General features: G+C 40.0%; 3 protein-coding genes across 52 annotated transcripts in view; 2 read left to right on the forward strand and 1 right to left on the reverse strand.

The window, feature by feature from the left end:
* LOC126985524 (spermatogenesis-associated protein 20-like) overlaps positions 1–10,864 on the forward strand; it is a 34,351-nt gene extending 23,487 nt beyond the window's left edge. Inside the window, exons 14-21 of one of the 50 annotated variants that reach the window (XM_050840531.1) lie at positions 591–7,136; positions 7,172–7,280; positions 7,315–7,385; positions 7,528–7,741; positions 7,917–8,092; positions 8,127–8,196; positions 8,267–8,336; positions 8,408–10,864. In XM_050840531.1, coding sequence (XP_050696488.1) covers positions 591–866 — 276 coding nt within the window. In that variant the 3' untranslated portion in view covers positions 867–7,136; positions 7,172–7,280; positions 7,315–7,385; ... (3 more) ...; positions 8,267–8,336; positions 8,408–10,864. Of the gene's footprint in view, positions 1–590; positions 7,137–7,171; positions 7,386–7,456; positions 7,742–7,916; positions 8,337–8,407 lie in introns of all 50 variants that reach the window. The other 49 variants (XM_050840528.1, XM_050840543.1, XM_050840529.1 and 46 more) reach the window with 49 other exon arrangements.
* The window catches only part of LOC126985191 (gamma-aminobutyric acid receptor subunit rho-3-like), a 17,806-nt gene continuing 7,521 nt past the window's right edge, over positions 9,889–20,173 (reverse strand). The window contains exons 5-9 of the mRNA XM_050839747.1: positions 16,995–17,077; positions 15,928–16,074; positions 14,485–14,683; positions 12,072–12,387; positions 9,889–9,906 (exon numbers count right to left, since the gene is read on the reverse strand). Of these exons, the coding sequence (XP_050695704.1) occupies positions 9,889–9,906; positions 12,072–12,387; positions 14,485–14,683; positions 15,928–16,074; positions 16,995–17,077 (763 nt within the window). The remainder of the gene's footprint in view (positions 9,907–12,071; positions 12,388–14,484; positions 14,684–15,927; positions 16,075–16,994; positions 17,078–20,173) is intronic.
* Positions 14,481–20,173, forward strand: part of LOC126985530 (uncharacterized) — an 81,015-nt gene continuing 75,322 nt past the window's right edge. The window contains exon 1 of the mRNA XM_050840569.1: positions 14,481–14,612. The gene's annotated coding sequence lies outside the window, so the exon portion shown is untranslated. The remainder of the gene's footprint in view (positions 14,613–20,173) is intronic.

Genomic DNA, 20,173 nt, shown 5'->3' on the forward strand with positions numbered 1-20,173 from the left:
CCTCCTTCAGTCTTGTTTTCTTACATTCTCTATATTCTTAATTTCTTTCCTCCCATTCTGATAATCTTGCCTCTTAATATCCTTCCCTTTTTTAGCTTATCCTGTGTTCTTTCATTCTTTTTATCCTCCATTCCTTCCCTCCTTCCGATAATCTTATGTCCTTATGTTCTTATCCTCTTAATATCTTTCTGTTCCTTTGTTTAACTTTTTCTTGTGTTTTTCGTTGTTTCGTTCTTGTCGTTCATGTTTCTTTCTTAATATCCTTTCCTTTTTAGCTTATCCTGTGTTCTTTCATTCTTTATATCCTCCATTTCTTCCCCCCTTCAGATAACCTTGTAACCTTCTGTTCTTATCCTCTTAATATCCCTCCCTTTTTAGCTAATCCTGTGTTCTTCCGTTCTTTACATCCTCCATTTCTTCCCCCCTTCAGATAATCTTATGTCCTTATGTTCTTATCCTCTTAATATCTTTCCGTTCCTTTGTTTAACTTTTTCTCGTGTTTTTCGTTTTTGTCGTTCGTGTTTTTCTTAATATTTAGATAATCTTGTGTTCTTTTGTTCTTTATATCCTCCATTTCTTCCCCCCTTCAGATAATAGTGGCAGGGAAGTGTGGCTCCGAGGCCGTCAACAAGATGCTGGAAACTGTGCACAGTGAACTCATCCCTAACAAGGTGCTGATGCTGGCTGACGACCTGCCCGAGGATGAGCACCCCTTCCTCTACACCCGCCACTCCTCCCTGGCCAAGTACCGCCCCAAGAGTGCCGAGGAATGCCTGGTCTATGTCTGCCAGAACTTCCGCTGCACACTACCCGTTAACAAACCCGACCTCTTGAGAGACACGCTAAAGAGCCCTGCGTCCAATTAGCGAGGTATGCTTCTCGTCTTTCCGTTCCCTGTTTGACTTTTTCGTGTGTGTTTCGTTGTTTCGTTCTTGTTGTTCATGTTTCTTTCAGACATGTCAAGTTACCTGTTCTTCATTTATATTTATTTCTGTTATGTCAAGTTTCCTTCTCTTTGTTTTTACTTCTTTCCATTATGTTAGGTTCTGCGCCACATGACTGTTGTTGTTGTGGCGCTATATCCGAATATCCGATCATTGTCAAGTTTCTCTTTCGTTATTGTATTTGTGATCGGTCTTTCTTGTCCTTCCTTCTGTTGCCAAATTGTTATTGTCACGCTTTGGATTCTTGTGTGTACCGTCTCTCGTCTGATTCACTTTGAGTCGCCAGGAATGAGATGGCAAGCATATTCGGATCATTGTCGTTCACTTGCCCTTTTTGATGATGAAGCCGCTCATTGTTCTCCTGATTGGTGAGTGCTAATTTGGAAATCTCAGGTAGCTTGTGTCACGTCTCGATTCACTTTATCATCTCTGTGTTCAGTGATGCTTCATGGCTCAGCTGCTTCCAGTTGTTTTGGCTTGTAATTAGTTGTGGCTTGGAAGGTTTAGGAATCTTAATTGGCCTTGGATTGGATTGTCTTGGGCCACACGTTTGGAATGTTGTTATCATTGATCGAAGTGCATATGTTTTACGAATATATGCAGTTGTCTTGACATTTGCAGAGCTACAGGCAAAGAGCCCACAAGCTCATGCTCAGAGTCAATCTAGACATATGCACTTTTTAGGTATGGGAGATAAATGAAAGAAAAGCTGCCAGGCATGAGGAGGTATAAGAGAAAACTGACTAACAGACAAGTGCGTGATATTTACAACACTGAGAGATTGACCTTCATCTCTGAGGCAGCAGTGTAAAGTAATTTAATTTATGTTAAGTTACAATAAGTTCATGACTGTGTCAACAAAGAAGCTAAAGATTCACATTGAGAGTGCAAATAATATGCCAGTTGTTTGCTTCAAAATCATGAAGTAATTGTTTAAAGTGATGATCATGTATATATATTTGGTCCTGAAGTATTAATGGTGTGTGTGTTTTGGGGTGAGGTATCACATACTTTTAAGAGTTTAATTCTTTGTAAAAATTCAGTAATGAAAAATGTGTTCCAAGGGAAGTCTTATGCTTATGCCTTTCATTTTTCATTTGTACAAGTTCTGAAGAGAACTTTAGAGTCATGTAAAATTATGATTGGCATACAAACATAATGTTTTTCGAAGATGAAAACAAAAAATGTTATTGGAAACACAAATAATCACATTACTGGCCTGAAACACAGGAATGCACCCTCACCAAAAATAAACAAAGAATTGCATAAGCAAAGGGCTACACTATGCAGGTGTAAATAATTATATTTTTGAATTATCATCCGGTGTAAGGCGTTGCTTAAGAGTGTACTTTAGTAAGGTTCTCGGTGTCTACCTAAACAGAGGATTTTATGAGTCGTGGTGAGTTTGCTGTAAGGTTACATTTGCCAGCTTGTGTGCACCATTCACTGCCACTGTTGTAAGGAACTGTGGTGTGAGCCTCATCACTATGAGTGTCTAGCCACGGCCCCGGCCAGGACATTGCTTGGTAGGGATGAGCTGTTTGTGCTCTGCCACAGCTGTATGAACTCAGCTCTTCAGGCCATGGCAGGCCTCTCCCCTCTCCATCTTCAAGTTGTCTGACTCTTGCCTCCTTCCTTCCTTGCTTGGAGTGTCGTGCACGCAGGGCTGAAGGGAGTGGTGGTGGTGTAAGCCATGGTCGAGAAGGTGACGGGAAATTTGCTATTTTTGTATGTTGTCGTCGCCTGGGCCAGCAGTGTGGCAGTGTGGAGGTGCTGGCACATGGCAGTAATGGTCTAATCTTAAGACTGATGTTTACATTAGTTTATTGGGTCAAACAAGTTAGGTTACGTAAGTGGTTCAGTCAGGGTGTGAGCGGCTTTAAAACACATATTGTTGTGGAGCAGCCACAAGAGGGAAGTTGTAAAAACAGTAACAATGCAAATGATTATTATTATTTTTACTACTACTACTACTGGTATTTCTATTATTATTATTATTATTATTATTATTATTATTATTATTATTATTATTATTATTATTATTATTATTGTTTGTACTAAAATTGCTAAAAGTTCAGCCAGTGCTCTCTCACCACTGGTAGATCACATAAGATAATTTTCCCCTCGTCTACCACTTGAGTGACTGAAATCAAAACACAGAGTTGTAAATCAAACAAAAGTGTATTGATCAATGTTTATGAGTGATCAAGGTGAGGCTTACCTTATATTGTCTGCCATGGTTGAGATTGCCCCATGTACCGGGAGGAACAAGGAAGACCTTACTCTACAAACTACTTGATCATTATTCTCAGCGTACGTTTCGCATCTCATTTACATTTGTACTGCGGCAGTTCATTGTCTCTGTGGTGACGTTTGATGTGAGCGTAACAATGAGACTGTCAAGATCATTCACAACCATGTTTACTATGCAGCTGGATGTTGATAGGTGAGCATGCAGTAGTAGTTGTGGTAAACAATAGGAAGAAGATTGTTCCCTTCCCAAAGATTCATGAGTCACAGGAATAGTGTTTTATCTTTGCTTCTTTCTTGGGGTCATTCAAGGACCTTCACTAATCTCAGCTAACAGTTTTGGGGTCACGTTTCCCGCTCATCCCGGCTTTCTAGTTTGTGGAGCAGCAGCGTAAAGTCTTCCCACGTAACCCTGTAATGGATCACTAAGTTAATTGTGATGACAGTTTCTTCCATGTTGGCTTTTCCGATACCCTACGCCACTGTCCACCCAGCAGCGAATGGGTACAAGGTATTAATTGGGGGTTGTGTCCCGTCTCCTGGGATCTGTTCTCTTCTCCTATAATTCCTTCCCTCTCCTGTCTCTCTCCGGCATATGACCACAGATGTTGTGCCGACTAAACGAAACTTTCCAACTTTTTTCTTCCATGTCCCAAAGTTTCCGTGTGTGTGTGTAATTATTCCAAGTATTACGTATTTCAACCCTGTATATTTAGTTACCAAGACTACCGATCTAGTGACAAGGAGACGCAGCACAGTCGTCTCCAACTGTCTACCTAACTACCGACCTAAGATTCTGTTGACTTCCTATAGTGGTTGTGCAACTTGTGTACTCAACGCCCATTATTCTTATGTAGAGTTATATTGTATGTATGTAGTGTTTGTACCCATTCTTCTATGCAGTGTTTGTACCCTTCATTCTGTATTGTGATGTTTTAGGCTGAAGTATTGGCCGCCTTCTTTCTTATTGAGTAACATGTAGATTGTACCTTATCTGCACCTTCTTTCCATAGTAATGTACTGAGAAGAGTATTGTCACCTTCGTAAAGAGACCGCCTAAGTCATTATTTTCTACCTTTTAGGAAATCAGAAAAGAACTGTCATCGTCTCATTTGGCGTAAAAAGGAAGTACCAATGGGTCCCTCGAAATGTAACTTTGTAATGCATCGTTAGCCAAGTGTAAGGCAGCAAGTAAGGGACTGCGAAGGAGTATTATTTGGGTCCTTTAAGATTTAGGCAGAAATGAAAACGCTAATTCTAGAACACTTAAACCCTGAATAACGAAGGTAACTATACAAAAATGGGCGTCACGTTGAAAATTGAAGTAAACAACATGACTTAGGCGATTATTTTACGAGGGTGATGATATGCAAGCTTCCCTCATCCCTTGTGTCAGTCTGAAGTACAGCCGTCCCTCAAATAGTATGCTTTCCAATAGTTCTGTTTTGGTTTTATGTGGATTTTCATAGAAGATTTTTTTTGGATTTTTAAATTTCCCGACAAGCAGGAAATTTAAAAATCCTGAAAAGATCTTCATGACAATCCGTATAAAACCGAAACAGAACTATTAGAAACTGTACTATTTGAGGGACGACTGAATTTGCACCCGTCTGTATAGTAACATAGTCCTGTGAAACAATTGCACTCTTTCTCGCGCGGCGGCGGTGACACGAGGTCTTTCCCGACAAGAGGTTCAAAGTCTGTGTGATGGACGTGCTTTTGCTCTTTTATTCAGTCTCTCCACGAAGGTCTTTAAAATATACTCGTTATAGCTCACAGATTTACATTATGGATTCTACTTTATGGTGATGCATTATGCTGTATGTCTTATGAATATTTATCTGTAGGTTACTGCAATAGCTTCAAGCACCTTTTGAGAGAATAGTAATCTTGTTGTGAATACAGATAACACATATATATATAGTGAGAACACGTACCAATTCATACAACTCAGATGAAATATGATGAAATGACTGCTTTGAGCTTGACATAGATATACTCCTCCTGCAAAACATAGAAAAATCTCCGCAATAGGTTCAGCATTTGCTTCTACTAGAGTAATCATAAGTGTATTTATACATATAACACATTAAGTGAAGTTTTGCAGAGCTGAGGCTGTGGCAGATTTCTGTGATATGTATAAATGGAATAACAAGAGGCTTAGTGAGTGATTGCATATATACGCACCATACATTAAAAGGGAAAAATATCCATGGATTAGAGAACAGGCTTAGAATAGCAGCCGTTGAATGATTGAAGGGATTAAATATGACAACTTTTAGTGATCTTACGAACCAGCGAACAGCAAAAAGAACCATTAAGCTGTGTCATATAAACTAAGAATTACCATAGAAGGAAACCAAGGACGATCTATTAACATACATGGACTGTTTTGCAAGATATTGATCAACAGACAAGCCATTAAGCTGTCATATAAACGAAAGAATTGCCGTACAAGGAAACCAAAGACAATCTGTTAACTCACATGGACTGTTTTGCAAGGTATTAAGACACAGACAAGCCGTTAAGCTATGTCATATAAACTAAGAATTGCTGTACGAGGAAACCAGAGACAATCCAGTAACTCACATGGACTGTTTTGCAAGATATTGAAACACAAACAACCCATTAACCTATGTCATATAAACTAAGAATTGGCATACTAGGAGACCAAAGACAAGTAATTCGTGACCGTTTTGCAAGCTATTAACAACATCCGAGCCTCACGTAGCCTGGTAGGTGCGGCGAGACAGGAAGTAGGGCCAGTATGCTATGTTGAAAAGGAGGAAGAGAATCGGCAGCAGGATGGGCGTGTAGGTTTCCAGTCTTCCTTCCCACACCTCGCTCCACGCGGGGCTGACGGCCTCCTCGGACTGCTGTGGGAAAGTGGAGTTTGGGTTTCGATAGAGAAGATTGAGTTTTGGTAGTGGAGGCTCAGTTTTGATATTTGAGGTTCAGTTGATATTTGAGGATGAGTGTTAGTAGTGGAGGTTCAGTTTTGATATTTGAGGTTGAATTTTGCAAGTGGAGGTTCAGTTTTGAGGGTGAGTTTTTATAGTTGAGGTTGAGTTTTGAGGGTGTGTTCTTATAGTTGAGGTTCAGTTTTGAGGGTGAATTTTTATAGTTGAGGTTGAGTTTTGAGGGTAAGTTCTTATAGTTGAGGTTGAGTTTTGAGGGTGTGTTCTTTTAGTTGAGGTTGAGTTTTGATATTTGAGGTTGAAGTTTGATATCCGAAATTGAGTTTCGCTTGTGGAGGGATATTTTCAGAGTGGAGGTTCATTTTAAAAGTGGAGGGACAATCTTAAAAGTGGAAGTTCAGTTATAACAATAGAGGTTGAGTTTTGACTAGTGGAAGGACTGTTTAAATATGTATCGTAGGTTGTTTTAATACAGTAGTGGAGGTTTAGTTATGACTGTGGAAGTTGTTTTAATGGTTCGTCTGTGGAATATTTTGTTAGGGGATGCCAAAAAGGTGTTTCCAGGACATTCATGCATAAGATATTTCAAAGATAAACATTAGCCTCCATTTCCTTTTCATGAGTTGCGGAAAATAATATCGTAATTTAAGGAAGAGATAGATGTTTGAAATGCCGAAGATATATTGAAGGGAAATGTTAGCCTCCGTTCCTCATGAGTTGCCGAAAATGGTATCGTAATTTAAGGACGAGATGTAAGATGTTTGAAATGCCTAAGATATATTGAAGGGAAATATTAGCCTCCGTTTTTTTTCATGAGTGGTGAAAAATGATATCGTAATTTAAAGAAGAGATGTAAGATGTTTGAAATGCCGAAGATATATCGAAGGGAAATGTTAGCCTCTGTTTTTTTCATGAGCTGCAGAAAATGGTATTGTAATTGAAGGATGAGATGTAAGATGTTTGTGAAGCTGTGGTAATAAGAGGCATAGAAAAGGTTAAGAGGCACAGAAAAAGTTGTCTATAGGTTTTGTTAAGAGGCATAGAAACACTTGCTTGTAGGTTTTGTTAAGAGGCATAGAAACACTTGTCTTGTAGGTTTTGTTAAGAAGCATAGAAACACTTGTCTTATTGGTTATGTTAAGAGGCACAGAAAAAACTTGTCTTGTTGGTTTTGTTAAGAGGCATAGAAACACTTGTCATAGGTTATGTTAAGAGGCACAGAAAAAACTTGTCTTGTTGGTTTTGTTAAGAGGCATAGAAACACTTGTCATAGGTTATGTTAAGAGGCACAGAAAAAACTTGTCTTGTGGGTTTTGTTAAGAGGCATAGAAACACTTGTCATAGGTTTTGTTAAGAGGCATAGAAAAAACTTGTCTTGTTGGTTTTGTTAAGAGGCATAGAAAAACTTGTCATAGGTTATGTTAAGAGGCACAGAAAAAACTTGTCTTGTTGGTTTTGTTAAGAGGCATAGAAACACTTGTCATAGGTTTTGTTAAGAGGCATAGAAAAACTTGTCTTGCCGGTTTTGTTAAGAGGCATAGAAAAACTTGTCTTGTAGGTTTTGTTAAGAGGCATAGAAACACTTGTCTTGTGGGTTTTGTTAAGAGGCATAGAAAAATTGTCTTGTGGGTTTTGTTAAGAGGCATAGAAAAATTGTCTTGTGGGTTTTGTTAAGAGGCATAGAAAAATTGTCTTGTGGGTTTTGTTAAGAGGCATAAAAAAACTTGTCATAGGTTTTGTTCAGAGACATAGAAAAATTGTCTTGTGGATTTTGTTAAGAGGCATAGAAACACTTGTCTTGTAGGTTTTGTTAAGAGGCATAGAAAAACTTGTCTTGTGGGTTTTGTTAAGAGGCATAGAAACACTTGTCATAGGTTTTGTTAAGAGGCATAGAAAAACTTGTCTTGTTGGTTTTGTTAAGAGGCATAGAAACACTTGTCATAGGTTTTGTTAAGAGGCATAGAAAAACTTGTCTTGCCGGTTTTGTTAAGAGGCATAGAAACACTTGTCATAGGTTTTGTTAAGAGGCATAGAAAAACTTGTCTTGCCGGTTTTGTTAAGAGGCATAGAAACACTTGTCATAGGTTTTGTTAAGAGGCATAGAAAAACTTGTCTTGTTGGTTTTGTTAAGAGGCATAGAAACACTTGTCATAGGTTTTGTTAAGAGGCATAGAAAAACTTGTCTTGCCGGTTTTGTTAAGAGGCATAGAAACACTTGTCATAGGTTATGTTAAGAGGCATAGAAAAAACTTGTCTTGTTGGTTTTGTTAAGAGGCATAGAAACACTTGTCATAGGTTTTGTTAAGAGGCATAGAAAAACTTGTCTTGTAGGTTTTGTTAAGAGGCATAGAAAAACTTGTCATAGGTTTTGTTAAGAGGCATAAAATTGTCTTGTGGATTGTGTTAAGAAGCATAGAAAAACTTGTCTTGTGGGTTTTGTTAAGAGGCATAGAAACACTTGGCTTATGGGTTTTGTTAAGAGGCATAGAAAAACTTGTCATAGGTTTTGTTAAGAGGCATAAAAAAATTGTCTTGTGGATTGTGTTAAGAGGCATAGAAAAACTTGTCTTGCTGGTTTTGTTCAGAGGCATAGAAAAACTTGTCTTGTGGATTGTGTTAAGAAGCATAGAAAAACTTGTCTTGCTGGTTTTGTTCAGAGGCATAGAAAAAGTTGTGTAGGTTTTGTTAGCGGTATGTAATCAATGAGGCTTTCGATGGGTATAAACAATTGTCGTCAGGAGAGTCTCGGTTTTCGTTGAGGCAGCAAGTGTGTACAAGCCAATCGTTACAGTCTCCATCCAGATGCTGTTTCCCGTACGTCAATTAATGTGTCCATCCAACTGCTGTTTCATATCGTTTAAGGTTTCCATCCAGACACTGTTTTGCATAATGTTACTTGTACTCGTTTTGAAATTGAACGTTAAAAGAAAAGTTACTGTAAGCCTATTTTTGGTAAGGTTTTGATATAGGGTTAAAGTACAACATATTCCAGAAAGCTAAAGAAAATCAACACTAGGATGTCTTATATAAGTTGTACTCGTATCGAAATTGAACGTTAAAAGAAAAGTTACTGTAAGCCTATTTTTGGTAAGGTTTTGATATAGGGTTAAAGTACAACATATTCCAGAAAGCTAAAGAAAATTAACACTAGGATGTCTTATATAAGTTGTACTCGTATCGAAATTGAACGTTATGAAAAGGTACTGTAAGCCTATTTTTGTTAAGGTTTTGATATAGGGTTAAAGTACAACATATTCCAGAAAACTAAAGAAAATCAATACTAGGATGTCTATGTAAGTTGTACTCGTATCGAAATTGAACATTAAGAAAAACTACTGTAAGCCTATTTTTGTTAAGGTTTTGATATAGGGTTAAAGTACAACATATTCCAGAAAACTAAAGAAAATCAACACTGGGATGTCTATGTAAGCTGTTCTTGTATCAAAATTGGAAGTTAAGAATATGATGGTGTAAGCATTTTGGATAAGGTTTTGATATAGGGTTAAAGTATAGCATATTCCAGAAAGCTAAAGAAAATCAACACTAGGACGTCTCGTGTAAGCTGTTCTCGTATCAAAATTGGAAGTTTAGAATGCGATGGTGTAAGTATTTTATGTAAGGTTTTGATATAGTTACCGTAAGACATATTCTAGCGACCTAAACAAAATCAAACATTAGGATGTCTTAACTTTTGGAATTTCTACACATATTAAAATTGAAGGTTAAAAATAAGTGACATTGTAAGTATTTTTGATAAGGTTTTGCTTGAGTCAAAGTCAGACATATTCCAAAGACTTCAACAAAATCAAACCCTCGGATGTGTCTTAGGGTAAGGCTGATTGACAGAATTCCTTGACCGGTGCAATATGATAAAACAAAGTGCTGTGTTTACTACTTCGTTAAGAGACAATGGTACGTCACGTGTGGTTATGCTCCAAGCAGATGTTGACGGAAAGAATATTTGGCACTTCTCAAGATGGTGTTAAGATTGAAGCGGAAAATGTAGGTAAAATCTTTCGTCACTTGATCAGATGTTACACTGTGGTTTTGAGTGAAAGATGGACAATAAGCTAATGAAAAATGGTGACTAAGTTGGTTATGTTGATGATATGTTAATGTAAGAATATTTGGTACGTTACAGGCAGACGATGTTAAAGATATGATTAAAAAATGTAGGTCAAAGCTTCCGTGAAATAATTACCTAGACATAACATTGTGGATACGAATGAAAGATTAAGCTAATGAAAAAAAGGTCACTAAGGCTGGTATTTTAAGACATGCGCTTCTTACATCAGCTATTTCTAAAGGTTAAAGAGAGGGTCAGTCAGATTCTAATGAGTGTTTCTTTAGGTTCACGGTACAGAGGAAGGGTCACATTATCACCAGGGTCATAAAACTACTCCTGGAAATGCTCACAACTCCTACGAAAGCCTTGTCAAATAGGTGTTCTTGGGCGGAGAAATGTCCTATAATATGACCCTAAGTTGGTAATGTTATTTTTAACTATGCAAGAGACAGGCGAGGTGGTTTAAATGATAAGGAAAGAGAATGGAGTCGTATAAGTTTCCGATTGACGTTTTGGTATTTTTTGGTCTTTTAACACACGGCAGTTACGATGAGTGGTGAGTAAAGGTCCGTGTATTTATCGATCTTAGGGTGTTGATACTAATTGTACTACCTTGTTGTTTTGTTGGTCTTGCTATGGAAAAGAAAACATCTGAGTTCCACAATAAAAAGAAATTAGTTTTGAACGTTCTGCTCCTTTCATTCCCAGGCAGTTATAGAGTGATGAAATACGTATTTAATTCAGACTAACACACACACAAAACGTTCTGCTCCTTTCATTCCCAGACAGTGATAGAATGATGAAGTACGTATTTATTTTAGACTAACACACACACAAAACGTTCTGAACCTTTCATTCCCAGACAGTGATAGAATGATGAAGTACGTATTTATTTTAGACTAACACACACACAAAACGTTCTGAACCTTTCATTCCCAGACAGTTATAGAATGATGAAGTACGTATTTAATTCAGACTAACACACACTCAAAACGTTCTGAACCTTTCATTTCTAGACGGTGAATGTGACAGTGAATGAGGGAAGTATGTATTTAATTCAGAGTAACACACACGCGCAATATAAGCTCACAGTGCAGAATCTCCCCCCCCACACACACACACAGGAGGAGAGTCGCGGAAATGAGTAGAGTTGGTGTGAGTGTTTGAGGAAATCTCTGACTGAATATTGAGAGAGAGAGAGAGAGAGAGAGAGAGAGAGAGAGAGAGAGAGAGAGAGAAAACGAGATGAAAACAAAGGGAAACAAAGAAGGAGGAGCAGGATGAGAGAGAGAGAGAGAGAGAGAGAGAGAGAGAGAGAGAGAGAGAGATCAGAAGGACGTGAATGAGATAAAAGAGAAATTAGAGAAAGAGGAGACAAGGAAACAAAGGAGAGAGAGAGAGAGAGAGAGAGAGAGAGAGAGAGAGAGAGAGAGAGAGAGAGAGAGAGGATAAAGTCACCCTATAGTTTGTTGGTACGAAATTAATCACCTGTTTGACGTTGTGATATTGACCATGCACCGCCGAGAGAGAGAGAGAGAGAGAGAGAGAGAGAGAGAGAGGATAATTTTCGAGTCACCCCTAAAGTTTGTTGGTACGAAATTAATCCACGGTTTGACGTTTGGATATTGACCATGCACCGCCGAGAGAGAGAGAGAGAGAGAGAGAGAGAGGAAGGTTAGAAGGACGAAAACGAGATGAAAAACGAAAGGAAACAAAGGAGGAGGAGTAGGATGAGAGAGAGAGAGAGAGAGAGAGAGAGAGATATTAGAAGGACGAAAACGAGATGAAAAACGAAAGGAAAAAGAGAGAGAGAGAGAGAGAGAGAGAGAGAGAGAGAGAGAGAGAGAGAGAGAGAGAGAGAGCACCAAACCCCCCAAAACAAATCGCACTTACTTTAAAATTCGAAGCTCCCATTGATAAGCCACCAGGCGGAACTGACGGCGGCGGCGGTGACGGTGGGGGCGGCTGCGACCCCTCCCCCTCCTCCTCCTCCTCCTCCTCCTTCACCTGCACTATCGAGACCTCAGACGCAACCACCGAGACCTTGACCTCTCCTCCCGTGACCTGAGGCTTGACCTTTGACCTCGGCGTGATGTGGATGAGTCGCGTGACCACCGTATACTCCACTAGGACGGTGAATACGAGAGTGATGCAACATAACATCCACACATCGACGGCCTTCGCGTAGGATACCTTGGGACTCTCCGCCCTTCAGAGGGAGAGAGGGAGAGGGAGAGACAGAGAGGGAGAGGGAGGGGGAGAGAGGAAGATTAGAAGGACGAAAGCGAGATGAAAAACGAAAGGAAACAAAGGAGAGAGAGAGAGAGAGAGAGAGAGAGAGAGAGAGAGAGAGAGAGAGAGAGAGAGAGAGAGAGAGAGAGAGAGAGAGAGAGAGATATTAGAAGGACGAAAACGAGATGAAAAACGAAAGGAAACAAAGGAGGAGTAGGATGAGAGAGAGAGATTAGAAGGACGAAAACGAGATGTAAAACGAAAGAGAGAGAGAGAGAGAGAGAGATTTAATAATACAGGAGAGCTTGCGTGCATAAACAAAATTACAATAGGCCATAACATTTTATTATGAGGCGAAGTGAAGAAAATTTTGAACTGGATATATACGACTTTAAACAGTAGTAGTAGTAGTAGTAGTAGTAGTAGTGGTAGTGGTGGTGGTGGTGGTTTAGAAATAAGGGGAATAAAAGAAAACGAATAAAAGAAACGAGAAAAAAAATAGACCCCCCCAAAAAAAGTGCAATTATGATTCGATCGTGACCTATAATTGTCTCGGCTATTTTCTCTCACCCTTTCCCTCTCTCTCCCTCCTCCCTTTCCTTCCCTCCCTTTCTCTCTCTCCTCTCCCTCACACACACTCCCTCTCTCCCTCTTCTTCCTTTCCTCATGTCCTCTCTCCCTCCTCCCTTTCCTTTTCCTCCCTCACTTTCTCTCCCCTCACCTGCTTTTCCTCCACCCTCCAATACGTTCCCTCACACACACTCCCTCTCTCCCTCTTCTTCCTTTCCTCATCTCTCTCCCTCCTCCCTTTCCTTCCCTCCCTCACTTTTTCTTCTCTCCTCTCACCTGCCTTAATTTCCTCCACCCTCCCATACACTCTCCTTCACAAACACAAGCTGAACATCCTCCCTCTCTCTCCCCTTATCTTCCTCACATCTCTCATCATCCTTCCTTTCCTCCCCCCTTCAACTTCCCCTCCTCCCTCTCACTCATTAACATCCTTCCTCTCTCTATCTCTCATTCCCTTCCTCACATCTCTCTCTCCATCCTTCCTTTCCTCCCCCCTTCAACTTCCCCTCCTCCCTCTCGCTCATTAACATCCTTCCTCTCTACTCTCCTTCCCTTCCTTCCTCCTACTCTTCCTCTAATATAACTTTCCTTCCCCCTTCCTTTCCCCCCTCCACACAAACGCATGCTCCAGTATCCCTCTCACACTAAAAACAGCTTCCTTTTATCTGTTTTCATAAGTATACATCTTTCGACATCCACGTTCACTCGTAAATATTCTTCTATCTGGGTTTATACGTGTCCCTACCTCAATACATGAATCAAACTATCCTTCTACATAAACTCGTATACATCGTCCTTTTATTTGGGTTTACATGTATGGTGGAACAAGTTAAATTATGCATTCACACTCACCCCTAACCGCTCTTCTTCTCTCCCTTACCTAGCCGCGTTGAACATTGAGGGTAAGGGTCATTCTGCTGGGCACCGCATTTGAGTTTATATGTACATTCCTTAATTTCCCCATTTCTTTTCATTTATATTTTCCCTTTATTTTTATTTACATTTCCCAGTTGCTTTCATCTCTATTTTCCACTCATTTTTATCTCCTTTCTCCATTTGTTTTCATTTACATTCTGCCTTACTTGTACAGCCTAGACGTCAATAAGTCAATCAAAATACCCTTCCACAATCACAACTAACCAACCTTTTCTCTCTCTCTCTCTCTCTCTCTCTCTCTCTCTCTCTCTCTCTCTCTCTCTCTCTCTCTCTCTCTCTCTCTCTCTCTCTCTCTCTTACCTAGCCGCGTTGAACATGGAGGTAAGGGTCATTTGCCAGGCACCACACTTAAGTTTATATGTATAGCCTAGACGTCAATAAGTCAATCGAATACCCTTCCACACACACTCCTAACCAGCCGTCTCCACTCTCCCTTACCTAGCCGCGTTGAACATGGAGGGTAAGGCTCATTTGCCGGGCACCAGACTTCAGTTTATATGTATAGACCTCAATGAGCTAATCAGAATACCCTTTCATACTCACTCCTAACCAGCCTTCTCTCCCTTACCTAGCCGCGTTGAACATGGAGACCAGCGTGAGGAGGGAGGTGATGGTGAGGGTCATTCTGCCCGGCACTGCACGCGGCGGCACCAGGAAGGAGAGCCAGGACACCATCACCACGAGGGCCGACGGCAGGTACGTGTTGAGGAGGTAGTAACTCACCTTGCGGGACAGCACCACCTCCATCTGCACCAGCGGGAAGGCACCTGAGGAAGAGAAAGGGAGAGTGAGTGAGGGAGGGAGGGAGAAGGGAAGGGGAAGGTGGTGAGGGAGGGAGGGAGGGAGAAGGGAAGGGGAAGGCGGGGGAGGAAGGGAGTAAGAAAGGGGAAGGTAGGGGAGGGAGGGAGACAGGTTAGGTAAGGAGAGGTTAGGTTAGGTTAGGTTAGGTTAGGTTAGGTTAGGATAGGTTTTGGTCCGTTTAGGTTAGGTTAAGTTTGGCTAGAATAAGTTAGGTTAGCTTAGGATAGGTTTTGGTCTATTTAGGTTAGGTTAAGTTTGGCTAGAATAAGTTAGGTTAGCTTAGGATAGGTTTTGGTCTATTTAGATTAGGTTAAGTTAGGCTAGGATAGTTTAGGATAGGTTTTGGTCCATTTAGTTCAAGTTAGGATAGGTTAGGTTAGGTTAGGATAGGTTTTGGTCCGTTTAATTTAGGTTAGGCTAAGCTAGGATAGGATAGGTTAGCTTAGGATAGGTTTTGGTCCGTTTAGGTTAGGTTAAGTTACGCTAGGATACGTTAGGATAGGTTTTGGTCAGGTTAAGTTAGGTTAAGTTAGGCTAGGATAGGTTAGGATAGCTTAGGATAGGTTTTGGTCAGGTTAGGTTAGGTAAAGTGTGGGACAGAGACTACAGGTTACACCGTTACAGGATGAAGGATACAGGAGAGATGGGGGATGAAAGGAAGGATTTAGAGAGAGGACGTGAGAGAGGAAAGGAGAGAAGGAGAGAGGGAGAATGAAGGGAGGAAGGGAGGGTAAGGTTAGGTTAGGTTAGGTTAGGTTGGGTTCAACACACACACACACACACACACACACACACACACACACACACACACATTCCCTTTCCCCCCTCCCCCCACACTCACACAACCTCTCCCCCCCTTCCCCCCACACTCACACAACCTCTCCCCCCCCTTCTACCCTTCCCCCTTCCCCCCCACACTCACACAACCTCTCCCCCCCTTCCCCCCTTCCTCCTTCCCCCCACACTCACACAACCTCTCCCCCCCCATTCTACCCTTCCCCCGTCCCCCCCACACTCACACAACCTCTCCCCCCCCATTCTACCCTCCCCCCTTCCCCCCCACACTCACACAACCTCCCCCATTCTACCCTTCCCCCTTCCCCCCCACACACACAACCTCACCCCCCCATACTACCCTCCCCCCTTCCCCCCCACACTCACACAACCTATCCCCCCCCTTCTACCCCCCTTCTCCCTTCTCCCCACACACCCTGGGAGTTGTTGGCGTCCCTGGCGGAGCTATTGGAGGAATGGTCGGCGGTGAAGATGACGGTGAACTGGTCGGTGGTGAGAGTCGAACTGGTTTCCACGCCTGTATCATGCCACTGGTACTCCACCTCGAAGTTCCGGTACTGGTCTGGGAGGAGGAGGAGGAGGAGGAGGAGGAGGAGGAGAAGGAAAAACAGGAAGAGTAGGAGGAGAAGGAAAAGGAGAAGGAGAAGGAAAAACAGGAAGAGGAGGAGGAGGAGGAGAAGGAGAAGGAAAGGAGGAGGAAAAACGGAAGAGGAGGAGGAGAAGCAAAAACAGGAAGAGTAGGAGGAGAAGGAAAAGGAGAAGGAGAAGGAAAAACAGGAAGAGGAGGAGGAGGAGGAGAAGGAGAAGGAAAAGGAGAAAGAGAAGAAGGAGGAGGAGGAGAAGGAGAAGAAAAGGAGGAGGAAAAACAGAAAGAGGAGGAGGAGGAGGAGGAGGAAAAGGAGAAGGAAAAGGAGAAAGAGAAGAAGGAGGAGGAGGAGAAGGAGAAGAAAAGGAGGAGGAAAAACAGAAAGAGGAGGAGGAGGAGGAGGAGGAGAGGAATAATGAGAGAAAGAAGAAGAAACAGGAACGGGATAGGAAAGAAAAAAATAGTGGAAAGGGAAAAAGTAATAATGGAGAGAAAAAAAGAAAAAAGATATGAGAGAAAGAAAGAAGAGGGAAGAGGAGAAGGAGGAGGAGAGAGAAGGAGAAGAAAAAGTACACGATAGATGAGGAAAAAGTGAAGTGAGAGAGAGCCAAAAAAAAAAAAAAAAAAAAATGAGGGAGAAAAGAAAGAGGGGAGAGGAAATGTGAAAAAAAGGAGAGAAGGGAGGGAAAGTAAAGAGGGAAAAGAGGAGGAAAGGATATAAGAGAGAGGAAAGGAGAGGTTGAAGGAAAATGGAAGAGTATTATTATTATTATTATTATTATTATTATTATGTGTGTGTGTGTGTGTGTGTGTGTGTATTACTACTACTACTACTACTACTACTACTACTACTACTACTACTACTTCCACACACACACACACACACACACACTCACAGCTCAGTAGACGCACGTAACACAGCTGCTCGTCCAGAGGGAAGGCTGTGAAGTCCATGGAGCAGGATACCGTGGTGATGAGGCTGTGGAGGGGGGGGAGGGGGAGGGGGAGGGGGGGTCATTATCGTCATCATCATTAGTTATCATTATTATTGTTGTTTTTATCGTCATGGCCGCTTTCTGTAATTACCTTTCACTTATCATTATTATTATTATTATTATTATTATTATTATTATTATTATTATTATTGTTATTATCATCTTTATTCCGTATTCACCATTCATTCGTTTTGTCTCTCATTCTTTTTCTTTTTCTCATTCTTTCTCTTCCTTTCTCTTTCTTTCTTCCTTTTCCTTCTTTCCTTCCTTCCTTTCTTTCTTTCTTTCTTTCTTCTCTCTCTCTCTCTCTCTCTCTCTCTCTCTCTCTCTCTCTCTCTCTCTCTCTCTCTCTCTCTCTCTCTCTCTCTCTCTCTCTCTCTCGGCACAATATATCTTCTTCGTCTTCTTCTTCTTCTTCTTCTTCTTCTTCTTCTTCTTCTTCTTCTTCTTCTATTTCTGTTTCCTTTACCGAGTTTCCTTTTGTTTCTTTTTTTGTTTTATTTTCGTGATAACTTTTTCCATTTCCTTTGTTTTTTAAATTTCTTCCTTCCCTTTTATCTCGTTTGTTCGTCTTGATTTTCTTTTTTTTCTTTTTCTTTTTTTCTTTCATATTCTTTAGCCTTTCTTCCTTCGCTCCTTGCTTTCTTCCTTCATTTCTTCATTCTCATTCTCCCTTTCTTTGTTTCTTCTTTCTGTCCTCTCTTTTATCCATTTTTTCACTTTCTCTCCTTCCTTCCTCCGTTTCTCTGTTTTATTCTTTCCTTCCTTCCTTCCTCCCTTCCTCCCTCTCTTTCTTCCTTCCTCTCATCCATCTATCCATCCATCCATACTTCTTTCCTTTTTTTTAATTCCCTTCCTTCCTTCCTTCCTTCCTTCCTTCCTTCCTTCCTTATCGCATCGCAGCCGTTCAGTCGGTATTGGGAATCGTTCTCTTTCCTATTTCTTGCAATAAAACTCGACTTTCTTGTAAACATTGTGTGTGTGTGTGTGTGTGTGTGTGTGTGTGTGTGTGTGTGTGTGTGTGAAGGTGGGATAATTTTTTTTTTTTCTTGTCTTGCTTTTTTTTCTGTTTTCTGTTCGTAATGTTTTCTCAGTAATGTCCGTGAATGAACCTTACTTTCTCTCTCTCTCTCTCTCTCTCTCTCTCTCTCTCTCTCTCTCTCTCTCTCTCTCTCTCTCTCTCTCTCTCTCTCTCTCTCTCTCTCTCTCTCTCTCTCTCTCTCTCTCTCTCTCTCTTTTCGTTTTCTTTCTTTTTTCCTTCTTTTTTTTCCCTTTTTGTCTTTCTTTTCTCTCTCTCTCTCTCTCTCTCTCTCTCTCTCTCTCTCTCTCTCTCTCTCTCTCTCTCTCTCTCTCTCTCTCTCTCTCTCTCTCTCTCTCTCTCTCCTTTCTTTCTTTCTTTCTCTCTCCCTCTCTATCTATCTAACTATCTATCTGTCTATATTTTTTTGTGTCTATCTTATCTTATTTATCTACCTTTTTTTTTGACCGTGTAACTTTTTTTTCTTCTTCGTTCCTTGTTTTCTTTTTTCTCCCTTTTTTCTTCTTTCTCCCTTTGTTTCTCCCTTTTTTTCTTTCTCCCTTTTTCTTTCTCCCTTTGCTTCTTCTTTCTCCTTTTTTTCTTTTCTCCCTTGTTTTCTTCATTCTCCCTTCTTTTCTTCTCCCTTTTTCTTTCTCCCTTTGTTTTCTTCTTCCTCCCTTTTTTTATATATCAGAATTGCTTCGGTTCCCTTTGTGCCTCATTTTTCGGGGGTCCAGTTTCTTAATCCATTCATTACTCGCCTTCCTGTTCATGCCGCGTCCAGACTCGCTCACCTCCTTTCTCTATTCCTTTTTGCTCAGTTGAATTTTCTGCCTCTCTCTCCTCTAATCATGTTGCATAGAATTGTACACTTTTATATTTATTTTCTTTTGTTTTTGTCATTTTTCTGTTTTCTCTTTTATTTCATTCTCCGCTGGTTGTATCGTATAACGGCGTAACACTTTTTACTTATTTTATTTTGTTTTTCTGTCTCTTCTATTTCATTCTACTCTGTTCATGTTTTCGTAGACTTGTTCACTTTTCTATTTTTTTGGGGTCATTTTTTTTTTTTTGCTTTTTTCTGTTATTTCATTCCTCAGGTTTCCTAGAATGGCGTAACACTTTCTACTTCTTTTGTTTTGTTTTTTGTAATTTTTCTGATTTTCTCTTATTTCACTTTCCTCCATATTCATCTTTTCTCGAATTGTACACTTCCATTTTTTTTCTTTTTTTCATTTTCTGATTTTCTCTTATTTCACTTTCCTCTATATTCATCTTTTCTCGAATTGTACACTTCCATTTTTTTTCTTTTTGTCATTTTCTGATTTTCTGTTTTTTCATTCTCCTCTGGTTGTTTCCTTGAATGACCTAACACTTTCTACTTCTTTCATTTTGTTTTGTTTTTTGTCATTTTCCTGCTTTTCTTTGTTATTTCATTCTCTGGTTGTTTCCTAGAATGGCCCAACACTTTCTACTTCTTTTATTTTATTTTGTCCTTTTCTATTTTATCTCTTTATTTTATTTTCCTTTATTCATGTTTCCTAGAATTGTACTTATCTCATCTTTCCTCACCCCTGATTTCTCCTCCTTTTTCTTTTTTTTACCTTCCTTCTTTCATTCCTTCATCCTTCCCTTCCTAACTCATTACTTTTTTATTTGTTTTCTTCTCTTTTTTCACTTTTTTATTTTTTTTATTTTTGTTTTCTCTTCCTTCATCTGTCTTTCTCTTCTGTTGCGTTCACCTCTACTTATGTTTCTTTTATTTCATTTTCTGCCCTTTTTTCTGTTTTTCTCTTTTATTTTCCTCTTCATATTTACTAGAATGGTCTACACTTTCTATTCCTTTTATTTCCATTTCTTTCATATCTATTTCTATTTGTATTGCCTTTTCCATTTCTTTATTTTTTTTCTTTCTTTCTTTCTTTATTTTTAATCATATAATTTCCTACAATGGTCTACAGTTTCTATTCCTTTTACTTCCATTTCTCTCATATCTATTTCTATTTCGACTTTTTTTCTTTCTTTCTTTTTCTTTCTTTCTTTATTTCTTTTTAATCATATA

Source organism: Eriocheir sinensis, chromosome 59, assembly GCF_024679095.1.
Source record: "Eriocheir sinensis breed Jianghai 21 chromosome 59, ASM2467909v1, whole genome shotgun sequence".
Classification (NCBI taxonomy): Eukaryota; Metazoa; Arthropoda; class Malacostraca; order Decapoda; family Varunidae; genus Eriocheir; species Eriocheir sinensis.